This window comes from Poecile atricapillus, chromosome 3 (genome assembly GCF_030490865.1).
Source record: "Poecile atricapillus isolate bPoeAtr1 chromosome 3, bPoeAtr1.hap1, whole genome shotgun sequence".
NCBI classification, from domain to species: domain Eukaryota; kingdom Metazoa; phylum Chordata; class Aves; order Passeriformes; family Paridae; genus Poecile; species Poecile atricapillus.
The window spans coordinates 115,901,937-115,925,320 of record NC_081251.1 but is presented as its reverse complement, the minus strand read 5'-3'; the positions used below and the strand labels follow the sequence as shown (position 1 = coordinate 115,925,320).

Below are 23,384 nucleotides of genomic sequence, written 5' to 3'. Positions count from 1 at the left end.
CCGCTGGGATCCTCATCCCATGGGATCCTCACCCCCGGGATGTGCCCCAGCCGCTGCCTCAGTGCCAGCACTGCGGAGGTCACAGCTCAAATCCCGTGTCCAGCCCTGGATCCAGCACGGGAAGAGGAGAGGTTGGAGCGTGTCCAGGGATGGGAATGGAGCCGGGAAGGGGCTGGAGCCCCAGGAGGGAGCGGGGAAAGGGGCTCGGCCTGGGGAAAAGGAGGCTTCAGGGGTGACCTTCTCCCTCTCCACAATCCCTGACAGGCGGCTGGAGCCGGGTGGGATCGGGATCTGCTCCCGGGGAATAACGACGGGATGAAGGGAAACGGTTTGGGTTTGATCCGGGAAAAGTTCTTTAACAGATAATTAACATATAATTACATATATCCATCCATAGTTATACATAATTTAGATATCTCTTCTATTCGGTGATACTATTGTTATTTTTATTTTTATTTTTATTTTTATTTTTATTTTTATTTTTATTTTTATTTTTATTTTTATTTCTTCTTCTTCTTCTTCTTCTTCTTCTGATATTATTATTATTATTATTATTATTATTATTATTATTATTACCTTTTTCCCTATCTCCCCTATTCCCCACGGACACCTCCGAATGGATATCTCATCCCATCCCATCCCAATCCCAATCCCAATCCCATCCCATCCCATCCCATCCCATTCCATAGGATTATCCTTAGGGAATCCCTCTGTGCTGCCAGCACGGGGCCAGGGACAACCCAAAATCTCAGTCCAAATATCCCGATTTTCCGAGTTCCGAGTATTCTCCACTCCACAAAAAGGGGAGGTGAAGCTGTTCTTTCATGGAATTCCAACAGCCTCAGGCACCGCAGCTGGGATGAGCAGCGAATCCCAATTTCCTGGGATCGTGGCAAGGAAGTTTCTTTATTAAACTTTATTAAATGGGACTGAACTTTATTGAACTTTTGTTTGTCCTTCCTTAAACCCTTGGGGTTTGTTTTGTCCTCTCACAACCCTGGCTGCTTCCCGTAGATCCCCTGGGGCTGTGGGGAAAAGGGAAGTTGGGAATAATAATAATAAAAATAAAAACAGAAATGGAAATAAAAATAAAAATAAAAATAAAAATAAAAATAAAAATAAAAATAAAAATAAAAATAAAAATAAAAATAAAAATAAAAATAAATTAACTCTTCTTTAATCCCATCGGATGCTTGGGATCTGCCACAAAAATGGAAATGTCCACGGGATTTACTTCCAGCAGCAGGGATGAACCTCAGGGGGCTTGGAAGGAAGAATTTATCCAAGCAGGATCATTCCCAGGAATCTCCTGGAGGGCTGGATAATTCTGACCTTTCCTGGCTTTAGGAACATCTGTTGCTCCCACAGTTTTCACTTCACTATTTCCAATTCTTCTTCCACTTCTCCTTTTACTTCTGTTGTTTTTTCCGGGGAAAACCACCAAGAAAAGGGGGGAAAACATCCTGGCAAACCACAGGAAAAGAAGGAAAATGGAATGTGGTGGAGAAGAAAAGAAAAAAAAAACCCAATAAATTTCTGCTCCTGTCGTTATTTTTATTTCTTTTATTTATTTACATTTTTTTTTTTTCTTTTGCAGTAACTGCAAACCCAGATTAAAAAATTCCTTGCCCAGGATTTTTCCAGGAAAAAACAGAGCCTTCCCAAACAATGAGCTGGCTCCGCTGGCCTTGCCCCACTGACAAGGCTCGTCCCTGAAGGATGACGGAGTGGGATCCAGCGGGATCTCATCGTTCCCTTTTATCCCACTGAGTCAGGGTGCCAGCACTGCCCTTCCTGCTTTTCCTCTTCCCGATCCCATTAATCACCTTCTCCCTGCCTTTCCCTTCGGCTCTGACTCATCCCTGAGCCCTCACTCCGCTCGGAGGGGGCGCTTGGAATGCTCGGCCTGACCCCCGGATCCGGGAGCTGGCGTCAGCACGGGGGGGGGGATTTTTGTCTTCTTCGCGGGGTTTTGGGATGAGGTTGCTCCGCTGGAATGCTGGCAGCTGTCCATGAGGGAATGGAAAGCGATGGAATGGAAAATAATCTGAAATATCATGGGGTAATAGGACCTAAAGGGGTCCATCCTACTCATTGATCCCGAAAAAACCCTCCTGCGTGGAGCGCTGCTGAAACCAACGGGATTGATCATGGAGTTGGGATCTTGGTCGTGGGGTCGGGGCCTTGGCTGTGGGATTGGGAACCTGGTCATGGGATTGGGAACATGGTCACGGGATTGGGACCTTGGCTGTGGGATTGGAGCATTGGCTGTGGGATTGGGAACACGGCCATGGGATTGGGACCTTGGCTGTGGGATTGGGATCTTGGTTATGGGATTGGGAACATGGCCACGGGATTGGGACTTTGGTCATGGGATTGGGACCTTGGCTGTGGGATTGGAGCATTGGCTGTGGGATTGGGAACATGGCCATGGGATTGGGACTTTGGTCACGGGATTGGGACCTTGGCTGTGGGATTGAGACCTCAGTCACGGGATTGGGACGTCGGTCACGGGATTGGGACCTTGGCTGTGGGATTGGGAAGATAGCCATGGGACTGGGGCCTTGCTCACGGTTTTAGGACCTTGCTCATGGACTTGGGCCCTTCCTCCTGGGTTTAGGGCTTTTTTTGTAGCTTTGGGACCTTTTTTGTGGGTTTAGAACCTTCCTCGTGGATTTTGGACCTTCCTTGTGGTCTTGGGGTCCAACACAGCCCATCCCACTGCTCCCACCCCATGGCCCCTGCCCAGGACCACAGATCCTGGGAAAGGTTGAGACCACGGGATAAGGAAAGGATTTGGGATCGCCACCCACCGCTGTGGGGAACACAAGGATTAGGAGCACCAGAGCACGGATTTTTAGGAATATCTTTATTAAAACCCACTGCAAACACATTTTTGTTCAGGTTCTCTTGGAATTTCATCCCGAGAGAGGTGCCGGGATAACTTTATCCTGCAAATCCAAGAGTTTCACCCTGGGCAAACACAGCACTCATCCATGGCAAAAGAATTCCCAGGAGCAGGATGAACATCCTGTCTCCTGTGGAAGACAGAGCACCAAATGATCCTGCTCCCATCTGTGGGATTCACCTGGATAACTCCCAGAGGAGGCCACAGATCAGGATGTGGCAGGAAAAACGGGAGACAGGAGGTCGGATCCAGGTGGAATTGCACCAGGAGGGAGGATGCCACAGCAGGAAATATTCCATTAGGGAGAATCCAGCCTAAACCTTGGCACAAATTCCCGTCTTCCCCCAGCTCCGCCGTCATTCCCCACTGGAATACACAGAGGTTGCAACAAAAATCGGGATCATGGGGGGTTTTTTTGGGAATAAACAGCACAGCTCAGGTTTTTCCCAGCTCTGATTCCATCCTCATCCTTCCTTTTCCATCCTTATAAAAACCCCCAAGGCTTCCACTTCCCAAAGACCCCAAAGATCCCACAGAACCCAAGCCTGCAGAATTTCTTGGGATGATTCATTCCCTTCACTGATCTGGCTATTCCCAGCGCTCTGCCAGCTTGGGATTTGGGAATTCTCGGCAGGATTTCCAAGAATCCCTCTGCAGCATTGCCCCCCGTTCTCCCAACCCCGGCAGCACACGGAAAACTTTCCTTCCAGCTCCCTTTTCCTGTTTGCGGCTCACAATGGAGCCCCGAGACAAGAAAAAAGCAGGAAAGGTTTTTCCTCGGCACACGGAATGACAGGATGCAGCTCCCTGCCCACCGCAAACTCCTTTGTGTTCCATTCCCATTCCCGGAGCAATTCAGCCCCAGGGACAAAATAATTCCAACAGAAACTTCAGGAACCCTTCAAACCCTGCGGCTGAGCACCGATAAACCATGGAGGAGGTGCTGCTGGATGTGCCCCTCGGGATTCCAGGGAGAATTCCTGCTGGAAAGGCTGGAAGTGGTTCAAGGAATTTTGGGAAGCACCCGGGTAGCAACTTGTCCCGGCGAGTTTTTGGGGAGTTACGAGTTTTAATAATAATCTGCAAATATTCCAATTCCTTACGCAGGGAAAGAGGGAAAACACGCTCAGCCTGGAGCCGGGAAGGATCCTTCCCAAAAAAAAATGATCCAACAGGAAAAGCCCAGCCTCCCATGCGGCTGATGGGAAGAAGAGCATTGTTTGCTGTGTTTAGAACGGGATCTAGGCAGGATACTCTGGTGGTTATTCCAAACACAGCTTTTCCTACCTTTATGCCATTCCTTGGCTCCGTGCTGAGCCGCTTTCCCTGGTTTCAGCTGGCAGATTTGTAACAAAACCCCAAAAATAACCCTTCAACCCCACCCTGGCTGGGCCTGCAGGGGCCTGCTCCAGCTCTGCTGGGGCACATCCCAGCTGAAAATCCTTCTCCATCCCCATCCCAATCCCTTCTCCATCCCCATCCCAATCCCTTCTCCATCCCCATCCCAATCCCTTCTCCATCCCCATCCCAATCCCTTCTCCATCCCCATCCCAATCCCTTCTCCATCCCCATCCCAAACCCTTCTCCATCCCCACCCCAATCCCTTCTCCATCTCCATCCCAAACCCTTCTCCATCCCCATCCCAATCCCTTCTCCATCCCTACCTCAATCCCTTCTCCATCCCCACCCCAAACCCTTCTCCATCCCCATTGCAATCCCTTCTCCATCCCCACCTCAATCCCTTCTCCATCCCCACCCCAAACCCTTCTCCATCCCCATTGCAATCCCTTCTCCATCCCCACCTCAATCCCTTCTCCATCCCCATCCCAATCCCTTCTCCATCCCCACCCCAAACCCTTCTCCATCCCCATTGCAATCCCTTCTCCATCCCCACCTCAATCCCTTCTCCATCCCCACCTCAATCCCTTCTCCATCCCCATCCCAGTCCCTTTTCCTGGAGAACGAGACAAGTGCAAGTCTGGAATGTTCCAGGGGGAGCAGGAGAATTCCAAGTGAGCCGTTTCCCTTCAGGAGCGCACTCCCATAAATCCCAATTTGCCTTTCGGAGGCAAATTCCACCCCATTCCCTTCCCCTCCCTCCCCTGGAGCAGCAGGACTGCAGATCCCACCGGGACGGCCAGAGGAGCTCCCTCAGGGCACAGAGAATTCCCTGCCAGCCTTCCCTTGGGATTTTTAACCCCATCCTACCTGCGCTCCCCGCGGCCCTCGGGCTGCTCGGGCACCCAGCAATAATTATCGGCCGCGCTTTTGGCCGGCGGCTTCTCCCTCCTGGCCGCCCTTCTCCTGCAAGCCACGAGCGCCAGGGCGAACGCCAGCAGGAGCAGGATGGCCACCAGGCTGCCCACGATGTAATAGAGCAGCAGCCGCGGGCCGTCCGAGTCCGAAGCGGCTCCAAACCCCGCCGTGGGCATTCCCAGAGTCCGCGGGATGCTCGTGGTCCATGGGATGCGCGTGGTGCGTGGGATGCCGGAGCTCTGGGGGATGCTGGAGCTCAGTGGGATGATCCTGGAGCTCGGTGGGATGCTGCTGGAGCTCGGTGGGATGATGCTGGAGCTCGGTGGGATGCTGCTGGAAGTCTGGGGGATGCCGGAGCTCCCCGGCGGGATGCTGCCGGAGCTCGCTGGGACGCTGCTCGGGATCGCCTCCGCGGGGCTGCAGCCGCGCCCATCCCCGTCCCGGAGGAAGCCGGGCGGGCACAGGCACTCGTAGCCGCCGGGGAAGTTGCGGCAGGCGCCGGGACACGGATCCCGCAGGCATTCATCCACATCCAGGCAGGAATCTCCTCCCGGCTGCCGCTGGAAGCCGGGCCGGCAGGCGCAGCGGAAGGAGCCGGGAATGTTGATGCAGAGCTGCGGGCACGCGTGGGGCTGGGCGCACTCGTCCACGTCGTGGCAGAGGCGGCCGGCGGGCCCCGCGGGGCGGTAGCCGGCCCGGCACAGGCACTGGAAGCCGCCGGGGAAGTTGCGGCAGAGCTGCTGGCACGGCCCCGACTCGCACTCGTCCACATCGGAGCAGCCGCGGCCGTCGGCGGCCAGGACGTAGCCGGGCTCGCAGGAGCACTGGAAGCCGGCGGGCAGCGTGCGGCAGGAGCCCTGGCAGGGGTTGGGCAGGCAGGGATCCTCGGGCAGGCAGGACACGGCGTCCGGGGCCAGCACGAAGCCGGGGTGGCAAGCGCAGCGCGGGGACTCTCCGGGCCCGTCCAGGCACAGCTGCTCGCAGCCGCCGTTGCGGTGGCCGCAGGCCAGCGGGCACAGGGGGCCCGGGGGGTGCCAGGCGAAGCCGCCGCCCTCCAGCGGGCCCTTGCAGACTGCGAAGGCCGAGCGGCCGCCGCTGTGGCAGCGCACCTCGGCCAGCGTGCCGAAGGGCGCGGCGGCCAGGCGCGGGGCGCGCACCCCGAAGGGAGTGCTGTAGCTGACGGAGCCGCGGGCGGCCAGCGGCCCGCACATGCCCTGGAAGCTGAACTTGCAGAGGAAGGCGGGCAGCGAGCTCCGGCAGGCGCGGTCGCTCCAGCCGCCGGGGCCGTGCGGGCCGGGCGGGCGCAGCGAGACGCAGCGGGGGCTCACGCAGGTCACCGCCGGCTCCGCCGCCCACTCCGAGAACTCTCCCGGCTCGCCGCCCGCCGCCCAGGAGAAGCCTCGCAGCGGCTCCTGCGGCCGCACGCAGTGGCCCCGGGGCAGGGCCAGCCCCAGCCAGGCCGGGCCGGTCCAGCGGGCCGTGGCCAGCAGCTCCCGCAGGCGCTCGGCCTCGGGGGCGCTGCCCGCAGCCGCCAGGTTACCGCCGTTGTCCCGGCAGCGCTCCTGCGCCCCGGCCCAGGTGCTCTCGTTGCGGTGCAGGGTGTAGCAGGCGCCGGCCGCGCACAGAACCTCCACGGCCGCCCCTCGGCAGCGCCAGGCCAGCAGCAGCAGCGGCAGCAGCGGCCGGAGCGCGGCCATCCCGCCGGACAAGTGACCCAGCCACCGGAGCGCGGTCACATCCCCGTGTCCCGCCGAGCTCTCCCCGAACGCATCCTGTGCTCACGGCTTTCCTATTTATCACCGGAGGCCGCGGCTTCCTGTAGCGTGGAGCTCCCTGGCTTCCCTTTCCCGCCGGTTACTCGCTCCCATCCCAAAGTTTAGGGAAGAACGCGTCCCTGCTTTTTTTTCCCCCTTTTTTAAACCTTTTTTTCCCTCCCCGCCCCGCTTCCAAGAATTTGATTTATTCCCTCCGGCGGCACCAGCTGAGTTTTCCAAGGCCTTAATAAGGGCCGGGAGTTTTCAGGCACGTGTTGCTAAAAAAAGGGGAAGGAAAACATCCCGGCTGAAAAAGCCGTGGGATCCGTGGATATCGGCCTCTGAAAACAACAAAATAATAATAATAAAAAAAAGGGAATATTTGGCTCGGGCTCTTCTCGCGCACGCGCGGAGATTCCAGAGCGTTTTCCACTTTCCTTAAATAGATGGAAGAGCCCTGAAATAGGAGCTGGGCCGTGGGAAGGTCCTGGGAATGCCGGGATGGAGCCAAGCTCGGCCGGGCTCCGGTGCCATCCCCAGCAGCGCTGGATGAGGATCCCTCCCGGAATTCCAACTTCATCCATGAGAATTCCATAGGAACCGGGATGGTCCCCGGTAACAACTGGGCTGATCCCAATTCCCTCCCCGCATTCCCAGGGTTTCTCCTGGAGCTTCCCTCTGGCAGCAGCTGATTCGGGATTTAACCCTGGGAGTCCGGGGAATCTTTTCCCGCTTGGCACAGCCCTGGATCCACTGCCCATTCCAGGACTTCTTGGCTCAGGTGGGTTTGGAATTCCTGAGGGAATGGCCGTGATCCAGCAGAGAAACGAAAACCGGGAATCTGCTCCTTGGCTTCCCTCCTGAATGCAAAGAGCTGCCAAAAATCCCCAAAAAAAGCGTGGATTATCCCCAGACCTGCTCATGCACGGCATTCCCGGGAAAGCCCTGAGTGCTGGGATATCCTCTGGAATCTCCCATCCCATCAGGAATCCACAGCCAACGCTCCCAAACCTTGTGGGACAACAACTTCCCAAAAAAGCGGGAGGGAGAAACCCCAGCCGGATGCTGTTTCTCATTGGATTTATCCCGAAATCCAGGAACGGGGGGAATTTTGTTTTGGACTTGGAATAAGAGAGCTCAGCACGGAAGCAGTTCCCTGGAAAAACATGGATCAGCTGATCCCACAATTTTCCTTCTTTCCACAACCCAACATGGCCTTTCTCATCCGACCAAGATTTCCCAGGCAAAAATCTGGGAATTTTTAAGCACAGCTCCTCTGGAGATTCCCAAACTGGGGGAAAATCCCAAAATATCGAAACATAATTTAAATATGGAAAGTCATTCCAGGATAATCAAGGAATTAGTGCTGGGAATGTTCTTTCTTAGGATGCGTGGGGTGTCCAATCAGGAATCCCATCCCAGGGGAGAACTCCTGCTTCAAAACCATGGAATATTCATGGAATATTTACAAAAACAAAGCTAAAAACCTTTTCCAGCAGCTTCATTTTATTTTCATTTTATTTCCATTTTATTTTCATTTTATTTTCATTTTATTTTCATTTTATTTTCATTTCATTTTCTTCACCCCCTTCCAAAAAATAAAAAAAATATATATAAAAAAAATTGGGATATCCCTGTTTCCAAGAGTTTCATGGATAGGAAAGCTCCCTCCCATCACTTCCAGGGAGATCTCCACGTTCCAAGTTCATGTGGGAATATTTTTTTAGGATTTTTTTATTGGATGTTCCACACTCCTTAAATTTTCTTGGATGGCTCCCATGGAAAATCCATGTCCTGGCTCCCAATTTTAGAAGGATTTTCTCTCCCAGCCCCCCTCGGCTGAAGGCATCCGGAACCCCCCGTTTTCCATAGGAATCCGATCCCGGCCATCTCCCGGAGAGCGGAATTCCCGCCCAAGGGAAGATCCAAGATGATTAATTAAAACCAATTAAAAAAAAAAAAAAACAACAACACGGGAATTGCTGGGAATGAAGGAATCGGTTAAAAAAAAAAAGCAAAGTCTGAGGTTGAAGAAGGAAAAGGGCGTGGAATGGGTGACGTCAGCGGCGGCAAATCCCGGGACTGGGATGAGGGACAATGGAGCCGGAGGGGGGGACACCTGTGCGGGAAAAGAATTGGAGGAACTCGGCTCCCTCTGGAGACATCCCAAGGGCACGGAGCTGGAATGGGAAGCTCTGGGAAGGCTCTTGGAGATCTGTTCCATGAAATTTTGGGAATTTGGGCGATGTAGAGGAGCAGGAATTAGCGGGGGTTTAATGGGAGCGGAATTCCAGGGGGCAGGGAAAGGAATTGTTTGGGTCTCTGCTCCGGGGAGATCCCGGCTGGAATTCTGCTCCCAGCTCTGGCTCCCGGCACAGGAAGGACGTGGAGCTCTTGGAGCAAATCCAGAGGAGGCACGGGGATAATCAGAGGGATGGAGCAGCTCTGCCGGCAGGAAAAACCGGGAGTTTGGGATTGCTCAGCCCTTCAGGATGGTCCAGCTGTGCCATTCCAGGAGGAAAAACCGGGAGAGATTATTCCCGAGGGAAGGGGAACGGCTCCCCCTGCCAGGGAGCGGGCTGGGATGGAATATCGGGAATATCCCCTGGGAGGGCGGGCAGGCCCCGGCACAGATTCCCAGAGGATCCCCAGGATCCCGGGAATTGTCCAAGGCCAGCTCGGAGCACCCTGGGATAGCGGGAGCTGTCCCTGCCCGTGGAATGAGAGGAGGAATTAAGATCCAAATGAAACCGTTCCATGATTTTTTTTTCGGCTGAACGCCCACCCAGATGGAAAAGAGGGAAGGAAGGAGCAGCTCCCATCCCAAATATCCCGTTCCTTCCAGGCATCTCCCTCCTTTTCACGGGAGCAGGGAACTGCTTCCTTGGAGTCCCGATTCCAGGCTGGCATTTTCCATCCTTCCCTCCCGCTTTTCCCATTTTTCCAACCTTGGAGCAGCTTCCAGGCTAAAGCTGGAGGAGGAGGGAGAGGGGGGGATCAGAACAAGCCGGAGCCAATCCAGGAATTCCGTATCTCTCCAGATAAAATCCAAGGCAAGATTCCAGGAGGTCTCTGCCAGGTGGGAGGGAGCTGCTCCAGGTGTTCCGAGCAGCTCCAAGGATTTTTGCTGGATGTCAAGCGAGGACGCGATCCCTGAGTTTTTTCCAGCCTTTTCCGTTCCCATTGGGAAAAGGGCAGCTGGGATTCCAGGGAGGAGAAATCCCAGCGGCCCCACAGCAGATCCATGCTTTGGAATTGCTTTGGGATACAAGCGGGGTGCTCTTCCCAAACTCCTTCCCCCTGGAAGCGGGAGGGCTGCAGCACAGCTGGAATACTCGGCTGGATAGCAGCTGGAAAAGTGGGAATCCTGGCTCTGGAAGCCTTCCAGCTGAGAAGGAAAAACTCCTCAGATCCCAGTGGGAAAAGGGCCCTGGGGAAAATCCTCACTCCAAGGGATGCTTTCCCTCCTCCTTTGTTATCCGAGGGACTTCTTTTATTATTCCAGGATTTTTCCATGTGTTCGGAGCCTTGGAATTGCTGACAGGGTTGTCCTGGGTGGTCCGGGGGCGGGAACAACCCCTCCTCCAGATGGAGCCCATTTAGGAAAAGCGGGAATCCACGGGGACGGGTCCCTCCTCCCGGCGGGATATTCTCCAAGGGATATTTCCGGGATATTCCAGTTCTGGAATAGCAGGGAGGAGGTGAAGGAGAGGACGGCTCAATCCCAGCCCAAATTCCCTGGTTTTTATCCCGGATTTGGGGGAGTTGGAATGCCACCAGGACACCTGGAGAGCGCCCACGCCGATCAGCTCCTGGATTTCTCCAACCGATCCGGCCCATCCCGATCCAGCGGGATTTGGAGCTTGGAGCAGCGGAGAGAGGGAAAAGCTGCAGCTCCCCAGAATTCCCTCCAATTCCCAAATTTCCTGCTCATTCAGGATGAGCCATCAGGGAATCTGCTGTTCCTGAAGGAATTCCAACTCGCCTCCCCCAGCAGGGATTGCCCAAAGGAAAGGAAAATCGGGAAAATACAAAAACAGAAAAGAAGAATTCCCAAAGGAATTCCACGGGGAATTCCCATGCGGTTTTTACCGGGATTTGTGCGCCTGTTCCTCGTGGGAAGCTGGAGGAAAGAGGGAGCATCTTTAGGATATTTGGGAGGGTTTTTTTGGGAATAAATTGGGAATTTCCCAATCCCCCGGGCATTCCCACTTTTTAGCTCATCCCGTTTGGCGGCAGGATGGGTTTTCCAGGTGGAATAATTAAGGAATAAATAAATGAATAAATAAATAAATAATTATGAAAAAAATAGAAAAAAAAAAAAAGAAAAAAATTAAAATAAAAATTAAAAATAAAAACAAAAATGAAAATAAACATAAAAACATAAAAACATAAAAAACATAAAAAGAAAAATTAAAATTAAAATTAAAATTAAAAATAAAATAAAAATAAAAATAAAAATAAAAATAAAAATAAAAATAAAAATAAAAATAAAAATAAAAATAAAAATAAAAATAAAAATAAAAATAAAAATAAAAATAAAAACTGGGAGTGTATTCATAGGCAGATGCTGCCTGAATAAACATGGAATTACCACGAGAAGGAAACATTCCAGGGGATCCATGAGGAGTTGATTCCTTCTTTTTTTCCCCCTCCAGCTCCCGCTTCTTTTTCCCATGGAAATCAGGTTTTCCCTGCCCACAGCAGCTGTGAGGGACAGAATTCCCAATTTCCACCGAGAATCAGGATCAGGGGCTCCCAGGTGATCCCTGTATTCCCATGGAAGCGGTTTTAGACCCGGCCTCGCCATCCCAGGGACGGGATCTGGAGGAAGCGCTGGGATCCGGGCCGGAGGATTTGGGGAATCCCACAGGCATGAATCAAGGCAGGTGTATCCATAGATCCATGGGTTTTTCCAGGAGCAGAGCCAGGGAAGTGCTGGGCTCTGCTATCAAACATCCATTTCCCCCCTCTGCTCATCCCACAGAATTCCCTGCCCGTTTTCCCTCCCCCTCCTGTTGGAATTCCCACATTTGTGGCCCGATCCAGATTTCCAGTCCTCCCCAAATTCCCGCAAGCGGCAAAACCCGAGGATGGGGTTAAAGAGGGATCCGGGCCCGCTCCGGCTGCTCCGGCTCCAATCGGGATTCGCTGCCATTCCCAAATGTCATTCCCGGCCGGAGGGGCTGGGAGGGCCGGGAATGACTCAGCCCTGGCCCAATCCCAGAGTTCCCAACCCTCCCAGCTGGATTGTTCCCTGCTTTCCCCCTCTCCTCCCGCTTTTTTTCTACCGCTGTCCCAGCCCCGCCGAATCGCTTTTCCCGCTGATGCGCAAAATCCCGGGAAGGAGGCGGCTCTGGAATGCGAAGGGAAAGGCAGGGCTGGAAACATTCCCGAGGCTCGGGAAGCGCCGGGTGTTGCCCGGGCAGGGCGGCAACAACTGGAAGGAAAAGCAGGGTGGGATTCTCCAGAGGGATGAGCAGAGCCCGCCCCGCCTTCCCGGGACAATGAATTCCTTGTTTTCCAAAGGGCTGGCAGCGAGGTGGGATTTCAGGTCATTCCCAAGCTAATTCCCCAGCCTGGGATTCTCGTTCTCCTGATCCTGACCTTCCCAGAATCTTCTCCCCCAAAACGATCCCGTCTGGAATGTGGGATCGTGTTGCGGAACGAATTCCATAAAAAAATAAGGGAATTATCCACGTTCCATCCGAGGACAGATCCCAACATTCGGGGAGGAGCCGAAAGCTCAAATATTCCTTAAAAAAAAATATTTGGCAGGAGAATGAAAACATTGAGCTCATTCCCGGCGGGAGCCGATCCCAGCAAAGCCCGGTTCTTCCGTCCTATCCCAGAAATCTTCCTCCTTGGAAAAGAGGAGGGGAATCCTGAGGGGAAAACTGTCCCTTTCCCTTTCTGCCGATTGTGGCAGGGAGGTGAGAAAAACGGGATATTCCCACTGGAATTGTTACTGCTGGATCGAAAGGCAATCCCAGCTCGCTTCCTTTCCCCATTGGATGCCGACTCTGGGAATCTTTTTCCAGCCAGGAATAGTGTGGGATTCTCAGCTCCATATTCCACCCCCCCACCCCCCCCCCCCCAGTTTTCCCTCATTCCTTTGCAAATGCTGAAGGAATTCCTGTGATTCCGTTACTTTTGGGATGTGCTTCCATAGGGAATCAATGCTTTGGCTTGGGAGCAATTCCACAGGCAGGGAAGTGGGATTTGCTCATGTATCCATCTTTCTTTGCAGGGAGCCACTCCAGGGTTTTTCCAGGGAGCTTGGGATGTGTGGGAAGCGCTGCCGAAACTTTATTCCCATCAAATCCAGCTGAAAGCAGGGAACTACCCTCAGGGAATATTATCCCATAGAAACCCCATCCCATATCCCAGCACAAACACCAATCCCAGGGGAGCCAAAGAGAAGTGGGATCCCATTCCTGCTTTTGGATGGATTTGCTTCCCAAGGCCCAGGGTTCGGCTGGAATTCCCACTTAAAGTAGGAAAAACTGGGCCAGGCTTCATTCCCGACACTCTGGATCCGGGAAATGGATTGGAATAACCATTCCCTGGGTTTAGCTTGCATCTCATGGGATTCAGGCCTTGGATGCTGCTACTTTCCCTCTTGGGCTGTGGGATGAGGCAGATCCCAGTGCCAGGAATTCCTGGGCATTCCCTGCCCTGCAGAGCCAGGTCCCGCTCTGATCCACTTCCCAAATCCATAAAAATCCCAGGATTTCTCTCTTTTCCATCTCCCGGTGTGTTCAGTTGAACCGGATTAAAATGGGAAGGGAATTCCTGTTGGCACCTGGGCCAGAAGAAGGAAGTTTTTCCCTGGAATGGCTGATCCTTTGGGTTTTGCCTTGAAGATCCCAAGTTTCCAACCCCTTTGGATGTGGAGAAATCCTTGGAAAACTGCCCCAACCCTGCCCTCAGAGCCCCCAAGGCAACTAAAGTTAAGAAAGGCTGTTGGCACATTCCAAAGTTGGAATTTTGGAAGAAAAAAACTGGGATGGGACGGATGTGGCTCCTGGGACAGCTGTTCCAGGCTGGCTCCTTCCCTTCCAGACCCTTGGGAGAATCCAGGAACAAAGAACTGGACCCAAACCCTTCAAGGTGCTTCCCGAAATCCCGAGCTGGGATCCCTGTTCCGGAGCCCACCGGGATGCGGGAGCCTGGAATTCCCATGGGAGAACCCCTGTGGCAGGAGCAGAAGTGTCCCACCTCCTTCTGGGATGGCAGAATTCCCAAAGAATTCCCATTTCACCCTCTTCAAGCCCAGGCATGTTTGACCTCGGTTCCCGCAGTTTGTGTGGACGGGATGGATTGAAAATCCATGGAAAACAGGAGGGAAGAAAAGCCCTGTGCTGTTCCCAGCACCAATTCCATGGTTTGGACTGGGAAAAGCACCAAAATCCCAGTTTTTTTTTAATGGAAAAGATTCCCAGTGCCCAGCAAAGAAGCCTGGTGGGATTTCCTGGGCAATTCCAAGCTGCTTCTCCTTTTCCTTGTTGCTCCAAGTTTTCTTCCCTTTGGTTTTGTCCGGTTTAACTCTTTTCCCTCTTCCCCCTCCTATTTATCCAAGGAAATGGGGCTGCTCAGGAATTCAATGGGAGGAAGGCAGGAGCTGCTGGCTCCGCATCCGGGGGCTGCCGGGGGGATCCGGAGGCGCTTCCCTAATTTTTAATGGGATTGAGGAAGAATGTCCTAGCAGCTCCGCTGGAAAACCGATGGAGGGCTTGGAGAAACGGGATCCCAAAAGCTGGAGCCGGGGCAAACCGACCATTAGGGAATGGGGAAGTTTGGGAAAGGGGGCAAACAAAAGCAGCTCTGCAATTCCCAGGAAAAGTCAAGCAAGGGTTTCATTCCTTACTCGGGCTCTGGGAAGAAGCAAATCCCGCAGCAGGGCCGGGATCCCAGGTTTTCCTGGAATGGGATGGCCTTTGCTCCGTGCTGGTGATTTATGTGGGAATCAATCTCCCCACTCTGGGATATTTGGAGTTGCCGAGCTGGGAGCGAGCTGGGAAGTTGGGAAGCGGGCTGGAATTCCATCCCAAAAGTGCTCCCAATCCCTCTGGTGTTGGGATGGGGCTCAGTGGCCCAGGGAAATGTCCCCAGATCTTCCCGGAATTCCCAAATCCCAGACTAGATTCCAGCCAGAGGTCACCACCACCAGGGCAGGACCCTTCGGATCCACTCCATGGAGCTGGATTAACAGAATTTAGGGATCAAATCCGTGCCTTATGCCCGGTTTTAAAGCCCATCCCAAGGTTTTGTTGGAGCTGCCTTGGGAAGCCGGGGTGTTGTGCCACGGCCGAGGCCAGAGCTCCCGGCCCACGGCGGAGCGGGACACGGATCCCGGCGGGATCGCTCCGGAAAACTCGGCGCTCCCAGTACAATGCCCAATTTCCTGCTGGGAGGGAGCCGGCAGGGCAGGAAAACATTGGCACTTTTCCAGAGGCTCCCAGCCCTGCTTCCCTGCTCCCGGCTGCCTTTGGAGCAGGGAGCATCGATCCCACGGTTTTTGCTGGAAGCGCGCCGCCGTCAATCCTCGCCTCGCATCCCGAGCTCCTCGTAACCTCGGGGATGGGAGCTCCGTAAAGAAAACTCGGGATCCTTGGGAATGTGGGCAATAAAGATAAGGGCCGGGAAGGCCGGGCAGAGTTTTCCTGCTGGAGAACGTGTCCCGAGGCCGCGCTTTTCCCTCCTTATCGCGGCTCCGCAGGAGCCGGCCGCCGCTGCCAAGGGATGTGCCGGAGCTGGGATTGCCTCGGCTGGAATTTCCCTGCCTCAGCAAGGAGAAAAAGGGAATGCAGAGTGAAAATTCCCAGGGCTGCTGGGCAGGGAATGACAGCCGGAGGGAAATCTTCCCTGGATTCTGCACGCAGCTCTGAGGTTTTGGGGGGTGTTTTTTTCACCCCGAAAACAGGGAAGAGAATGCTTCCTTAGAGGTTTGAAAGGAGTTTTCCCTCTTTTCCAGCATTATTTATCGGTGTTTCCATAGGATCCTCCGTGCCACGGCTGGATTTGCCTACGGACAGGGAATGGATGGAGCAAAGGGAATTCTGGGAAAATGGAAACAAAAAACCATGGATCGGGACCCATTCTCCTGAGATGGGATTTCAAGGGTTAATTAGGGCCACATTCCCGTGCTGGAACGGAATCAGGGATTGTGTTGTAGGTGCTGGAATTCCAAGGCCTGTGCCTTTCCCGGGAGCTCGCCGGGTTATCTGTGGCTGCTTCCGGAGCTCCCCATGGAATTTGGTGAAGGCCAGCGGGGAAATGGGAAGAGCCTTGCGGATAAGCATCTGGATCCTGCCATTGTTATCCCGGGAGGAGCGGCGGGAGAAAGGTGGGGAGGAACCAGGGACGCTCCGAGCGGGGCTGATGTTTCCAAAGGGATGAAATCCTTGGATTCTCGTCCCTCCCGGCCACCTGCAGGCCTGATCCCAGCTGGAGGCAGCTTTCCACTGACCTCACTGGGAAAACATCCCCTCCTCCCTGGTTTTGCAGGGAATCAGAGGCTGGATACGCAGGATTGAAGGAAAAATCCACTGAGACCGTTCCTAAAGGCTGAGCCTGTTCCCAAATCCTCCTGGGATTTTCTGAGGGCTCCAAGTGAAATCCAAGCTGGATACCCTCGGGAGGTCTGGGGGTCTGATCCCACTTTTTCCCAAGGAATGCGCTGTGCCAAGGCCAAGCTTCCCATTAGTTCCTGAAACTGATGGATCCGATTCCCATGAATTCTGCTGGAACCAATTAATTTCCCCGGTTCAACAGCCCAGGTTTGGTGTGGTTTTCCCAAAAAATTCCCTGGAAAAGCTGGAAAAGCCTTATCAGGCAGCTACGGGGATTCCCCGAGAGGGCGGCCAGAGCTGGATAGAGTTATCCCTAGGGAAGTGGGAAGCACGAACTGGAAGTGGGGCGGCTTGGAAAAATAATGGGAATGTCATTCCCACCCTGCAAAGAAACAGAGGGAAAGGAGATGGGAAGGGATTTGATCCCAAGCAAATGGGATTGGGTGGTTTATTGCCGGCACTGCCGCAGCATCCACAGCTCCTCTTCCCTCCGTGTTATCCGGGATATGGGAATTCCCGGTAGCTAAACTGGGATTGCTCCCTTTGAACCCCACCTTGGGAGGGTTGGAACCAGGCACCATCTCCCGGATTTTTAACAGGAGGGGATGGAAAAGCGGCATCGCCTGGCTCAGCCGACGATTTCAGGAATGCACAGTGCTGCCGCCGCCTTTCCTTGGAGCTTTTCCCTGCCCCATTTCCCAATCTTTATTTCCAAATCCGTAGCATTCCGGCCTGATCTCCTACGGAATTCAGGCTATAAATTTCCCTGGCAGTTCTGGCTCCGAGCGGGAATGCTGGTGTTGAATTGTTCCCACCTGGATTTCAAAAGCCGTTCCCAAAAGGTGGAATCCATTCCCAAAAAGGAATCCATCCTATCCCGGCGTGATCCATCTGGGATCAAACAGCCACAGCTCCAGGGATGAGGACTGAGTGGTTTCTTTTGGTGGGATCCATTTTTCCCCCTGGAATTGCTCTCCAGGCAATTCCAGCTGTTTCCTGGGGACAGCAGCTGCTTGTTCTTCCCACTTTTGTGGGATTTCAGGGATTGTCCTTCCCGCTTCGTTCCCTCCTCCTCAGAAAGTCTCGGTGCCAAACTGGGGAGCCCCAACCCCCCGTGGGAACGGCCTGGAATATACCCGGAGCCACTGGAAAAATCCCAAGTTGTGGTCCCGGCCCTGTTGCCATGGCAAGGAGCTCTTGGATTCCATCAGTGCAGTGGGATGGGGTCATTCCCACTTTTCTCGCTCGCTCCAGCCGGGATCCCAGCAAGAACAGGGCTCCTCACCATGAGCCCCGCATCCTCATCCTGCTTTTCCATGGGGAAACCGTTCCGGCCTCTGCTGCCGGGCACGGCGGGATCCGGTGGTCATTCCCTGCCTGGAATGCCCTGGGATGGCCGGAGCAGTGCCTTGGGAAAAGGGGACTGGAGGGAGCAGCCTCTCTCCGTCAAGAGCAGACTCCGGCTCCTGCCAGCATTTCACTGGGAACAGCTTGAAAGGACTGGAAAAAATCCAGGGAACACGGATCCCCAGGAGAGATCCGCCTGCTCCGTCAGGGCGCGTGCAATCCGCCGTCATTCCCGCCTGGATGCGGGAATTTGGGATTACTCAGGGGTGAGGTGACGAATCCGTGAGTGTCCCAGATGGGAAGGCCTGGGATGGGAGGCGGCAGCACGGGAACTGCCGAGCACGGCTCTCCAGCTGGGATGAGTTTCCGTTTTCCACAGCCTGGGTGAGGAGGGGTTATCCTGGATCTGGATCCAGGATCCAGGGGTTATCCTGGACCACGTGGAGCTGCCGGGCTTGGAGCAAGCAGCCCCTGTGGAAGGAGCAAGGTGTGGAGATCCTCTCGGAATTTTCTTCCCAGCAAAATAACCGATGCGGCTTTTCCACTTTTCTTGGGAATGTTGAGAAGAAGGGAGCGGTGCCAAGGCATCCTCCCGTGCTCCATTCCCAACTGCTCCATGCCAGGGGTGGCTCCAGAACCTTGTCTTTGGAATTCCGGAATTCTGAGCTTCCACTTCCTTCCCACGCTCCCCCGTTTTCCAGAGGGACAAAACTCCCACCTGATCCTGGCAGCTCAGCCCGCAGTGACCCTGTCCCAGCTCTGGGAAAAGGCAGGAAAACTCAGATGTTGGCATTCCAGTTGGGAATTCTGGGCCCATAAACAGCTCCCTGCTCCTATCCCAGCTCCAGGTGTGTGTCCTGCATTCCCAACTTCTTGCTCCGGAGAGGAAAGTGTTTGTGGAGTCACACAGACTTGCTCCTGAACTTTCCCACAGCCCATTCCCTTGGGAAGCTGGAAATGTGCATCCACAGCATCTCCTGGATGAGCTTGGATCCTTGGGCCCAGACCCACGGACCTAAAAACGACGTTTAAGGATTTTGGGATCATTTTTCCTTTCCTTTTGGCTTCTTTCCCTTGTCTCTCCCATGTTTTTCCCTGACACTTTCAGGCTCCAACCTGTTTCCCTGTTTTTATTTTCCCTAAGGATGGGGTTCCGTGTCCGCACATGCCTGGGAGTAGGTAGGGATTAAAACCACGGATATTTTGGGATGTTCTTCCAGCTCCCAATGCAAGCCTGGGCTTGGCAACCCCACTGCAGCCATCCCGGTGCTCCCAGATTTCTGGGATAACCTGGAGCCAACTCTCCAGCTGCCGGAAAACCTCCTGACTCCATGGATCCCTCTGAGCCATATGAAGCGATCCATAAAATCCCTGGCCTTTGGAATGCTGGTGCGTACCCGGAATCTGCTGGTGTGATTCCCCTAGGGAAAAATAAAGGAATTTTAGATGGAATTAGCTGCCACATTGCATCCGGCTCCCAGGGTTTTGCTTGTTATAATTCCCTCTGGAATGTGTTTTCCCCGAGGAGAAGGTCCCGGAGGTTGGATCCATCTCTTTAGGTGCTGGAATTTTCCTTGCCTGTGGCTATCCCAGAAAATTCCTCCTCACTTGGAGCCTTCTCTGTGCTTGCAGCAACATTTTCCTATTTCCCTCCAGCCCCGGTTTATAAGGGATAATGAATCCAGACGGGAAAAATCGGAGAGGGACGTTCTGGGAGTTGGAACTGCAGCTCCATCCGAAGGGATATTTTTCCTTTATCCACCCTGGAATTCCTCCAGCCCTGGAATTCCTGGCGATCATTAAATGTCCCGGAGTAAAAGCAGATGCTTTAACAAAGAGCTCATGGCCCAATCCAAAGTCATTCCCGCTGCTTTTCCAAAGGTTATCCAGCCATTCCCGGCCCCGCTGCTCCCTCCCTGGGAATACGAATTATTTTAATCCCAGTTGGGAAAATATTCCTTTTAAAGGTGGGTGGTTGGTCTGGGAACATTCTGGAGATGGATTTTTTGTGTTTGAAGGTTCCAAAAGCCGTTCCTGAAATTAATTGGGGTAATTATTTGGATCGTTATTAGGGATAAGCACAAAGCTGGGGAATTAGCAGTGGGAAAACTCAGAAAGTCCTTCTCCTCCTCCAGAGATCCCTAATCCACTCTTTTATCCCGAAGGCTGGCATGACCCCGAGCTCCATGTGGGCATCCGAGCCTCATTGCGCAGTTTTGAGCTTTTCTTGGAATTCCAGACACGGAATTCCAACGGCTCCGGGTTTGGTCATGGTTAACATCTGGGAGCGTGATCAATCCCAATGGAGCCGAACTGGGATGTGGACACGGCTGGAGAAAGGCGCAGCTCCGCCCATTCCCACTTCCCAGGAGATCCCAGCACCTCCCCACCATTCCCAACAATGTTTCCCTTTGTTTCCTTCCCTTTTTACGCTGGAATTAATGAATTATTTCCCTTCCAAAGGGGACGAGGGCAAGGAGGGCTTGAGGGAACAGCAAAACTCTGGGAAGAGTCCAAAAATAACCAATTTGGGAACTTCCAGCACGGAGCCTCCCTCCCTGCTCCTTTTCCATGCCTAACAACCGTGCGGGGAATGAACGGTGATGGATCCAAAGGGATTAATTGGGATTTTAATGAGCTCGGACATTTGGCTTGGGATGAGTTCCCCACGTTCCATCGGCTTTGCGGGCATGGGGATGGATCTTGGCATAGACCTTCTCCAAGCAGGAGAGCTGAAAGGAGAAAAGATGGGATAAGAGGTGAAGGCAGATGGGAATTTCTTCGTGGAATGGGGTCTTAACTTTGGAATTGCTCTGGGAAGTTTGGAGTTCCCATCCCTGGAGCAGTCCTTGGAACAGGATGAAAGCAGATGGGAATTTCTTCATTGAAAGGGTTGTCAGCATTGGAATTTCTCAGGGAGGTTTGACATCCATGAAGATGTCCTGGAATAAGAGATGAAGGAGATGGGAATTTCTTCATGGAAAGGGTTGTCAGCACTGGAATTGCCCAGGGAGGTTTGGATGCCTGTTCCTGGAGGTGTCAAGGAATAAGACATGAAAGAGATGGGAATTTCTTCATAGGATGGTTCGTTAAGGATTGGAACAGCACAGAAAGGTTTGGAATTCCCAGCCCTGGAAGTGTCCAAGGAATACCTGGACGAGGCACTCCTGGGCTGGGTGACAGGTTGGACTCGATGATCCCAGAGGTCTTTTCCAACCTCAGTAATTCCATGGGATTCTGTGGGACTAAAAGCCGACCTCCCGAGCTGCAGCTGGGGCCGAGCTTCCCCAGCACGGCCCGGGATGACTCATCCTGAAATTCCCCAAAATATTTTGCCAGGTGTTTGTTTCTCCAGGCAGCTGCTCCTTCCATGTTTAATCATCCCCGTGCCAAGATTCCACACTCAAACCAGGACTTTAAAAAGGGCATTTTCTCATCCCTGCAGGAGCACCTGGAGGCAGGAATGCTCTCCCTGAAAACACTCGGGGGTTCGGGATGCAGATATAAACTGACATTCCCGTTTTTCCCCCAAATAATTTGGATTCGCCAACCGCGGTGAGCGCTCAGCACTAAGGAAAAATAAACACTGGGGGAAAATGTTATTGCTGGGAGGGAAGATATTTGTGTTAAAAAACAAAATATTGGGATCATTCTGGTGGCTGAAAGTCAAGAGGCTGCCGTAGGAGGACGAGAAGTTTGGGATCTTGAGAGGGAATGCTGCTCTCTGGGGAGCAACGGAAAAACACTCCTGTTCCAACAGCCAGCTGTTGGAAAAATATCACTTCATCCAACGTATTCAGATTTATTTTCCTTATCATTTCCCCTGGTGAACAGCTGGGATCAGCTGGAATTTGTCCGGAATCACCTCCGTGAAATCAGCAGCTCTTTTAATCGGTGTCTTGGAACAACAGGAGGGTAAATCTGGCAAGAATTCCCTCTTTTCTTGCCATTAGGAATAACTTTGGGGGTTGTTTTGCTGGGTTTCTTCTGGCTGGGAGCAAGGTGCTAATCTGAATTCATTCCTCGGGATCCTCTGCATTCCGTATGGATTTCTGGTGGAATATTGAGCTGGAAGGGACCCTGTGGAGAAGAGGGAGGAAAAAAACCGGGATTTTCCCCCCACCTCCTTTTGCTAATGGAGTATTTGTTTTATATTGAACTGTAACTAAACAGGAGGCAGCTCCTTTCCAAGCGGGAAAAGCATTAACATCCTGCCTTTTAGCCGGAGACTAAACATTACCCACCTGTTTCCCAGATCCCGGATGGAAAACGGGATCTTCAGGATATTCCAGCCTCAACTATTTCAAACTCAACTATACAAAAAATCAATTCAAAACCATTTCAGTTTGGGCTTGACCGGCCGTGTTAAGGAGTTAAAAATACATGGATCAGACCTTCAATATCCATGGAATGTGATGGGAAATCCCTTGCTTCCAGAGGCAACTTTCCGGGTTTGATGCCCAGGGCTTAGCAGGGGTTAAAATATTTGGGAGAAGAAGGGGAAGAAGTTTGCCAAGAGCTTAAAAATGTGCGATAAACAAGCGAACGAGCTGTGCCGAGGATTTATTTCGTGCCAGAAGGAAAACATCATAGATGAATCCTGGAATTTGGATTCCCATCTCCCTAACACATCACTTGTCAGGAGTGTGGGGTCAGCATTGCAGGGAATTAACTCCAAAGCAGCCACGCTCCCTCTTCCCCTGGAGCTGTGGGAATGCATCCCGTCACCAGCGCCACCTCGCAGGAATGAGCTCCCGGGAAAAATGAGAGGGAGAGTCCGGAATTCACAGCCCAGAGCCAAAATCCTGGGAGCCTCCGTGCCCGGGGTGGTGCTGAGCTGGCTCTGAGCTCATCCCGGAGAAACCTTCCCAAAAGCGGGGTCTTGACTTTGGTGGGAGCCCTTCCAGGGACTCCTGGGTGTGTCCCCACATCAGGAACACGGAGCTGGCATCCGAAGTGTGGGCTCCATAATAACCCCAGGAACACGGAGGGGCGAAAAGAGCTTTTCGTTGATTTGTTCCTTATTTTTGGTTTATTTCTAGTTTATTTAATTTATTTATCGCCTCGGTCCGTAACAGTCATCGGTTTTCCAGGTTTTCCAGAGCTCCAAGCATTCGGCCTGGAGAAGAGAAGCTTTGGGGTGCCCCAAATGCAGCACTCTGGGCCAGGATCTGAAGGAGATACACATGGAAAGAGATTATTTCCATGGGCTTGGAATGATGGGACAAGAGGGAATGGTTTCCCGCTGCCAGAGGGCAGGGACAGACGGGATATTGGGAAGGAATTATTCCCTGGGAGGGTGCCCCGAGAAGCTGTGGCTGCCCCTGGATCCCTGGAAGTGCCCAAGGCCAGGCTGGAGCCCCCTGGGACAATGGAAGGTGTCCCGTGGCAGGGGGTGGTGGGACTGCATCATCTTTAAGGTCCCTTCCAACACAAACCATTCCATGATCTTGGAATTTGATGGTTGGACTTGATGATCTTAAAGGCCTTCTCCTATTCCCTCTTGGTTTGCTCTGGTATCCAGGTTTTCCCCACCAGAACCTT

At 53.1% G+C, this 23,384-nt stretch overlaps 1 protein-coding gene across 1 annotated transcript; it reads right to left on the bottom strand.

Annotated features, from left to right (window-relative positions):
* Nucleotides 1-2,834: 2,834 nt before the first annotated feature.
* CD93 (CD93 molecule) lies at nucleotides 2,835-6,994 on the bottom strand. Its single transcript, XM_058836204.1, has 2 exons — nucleotides 5,117-6,994; nucleotides 2,835-3,274 (listed from the first exon to the last, which is right to left on the bottom strand). Exons 1-2 carry the CDS (start codon nucleotides 6,859-6,861, stop codon nucleotides 3,265-3,267), a joined length of 1,755 nt encoding a protein of 584 aa, XP_058692187.1. The 5' UTR covers nucleotides 6,862-6,994; the 3' UTR covers nucleotides 2,835-3,264.
* Between the last annotated feature and the right edge of the window lie 16,390 nt (nucleotides 6,995-23,384).

Bases quoted from the DNA above. Each gene is read 5' to 3' on its own strand.
- CD93 (XM_058836204.1), bottom strand. From the start codon at position 6,861: ATGGCCGCGCTCCGGCCGCTGCTGCCGCTGCTGCTGCTGGCCTGGCGC.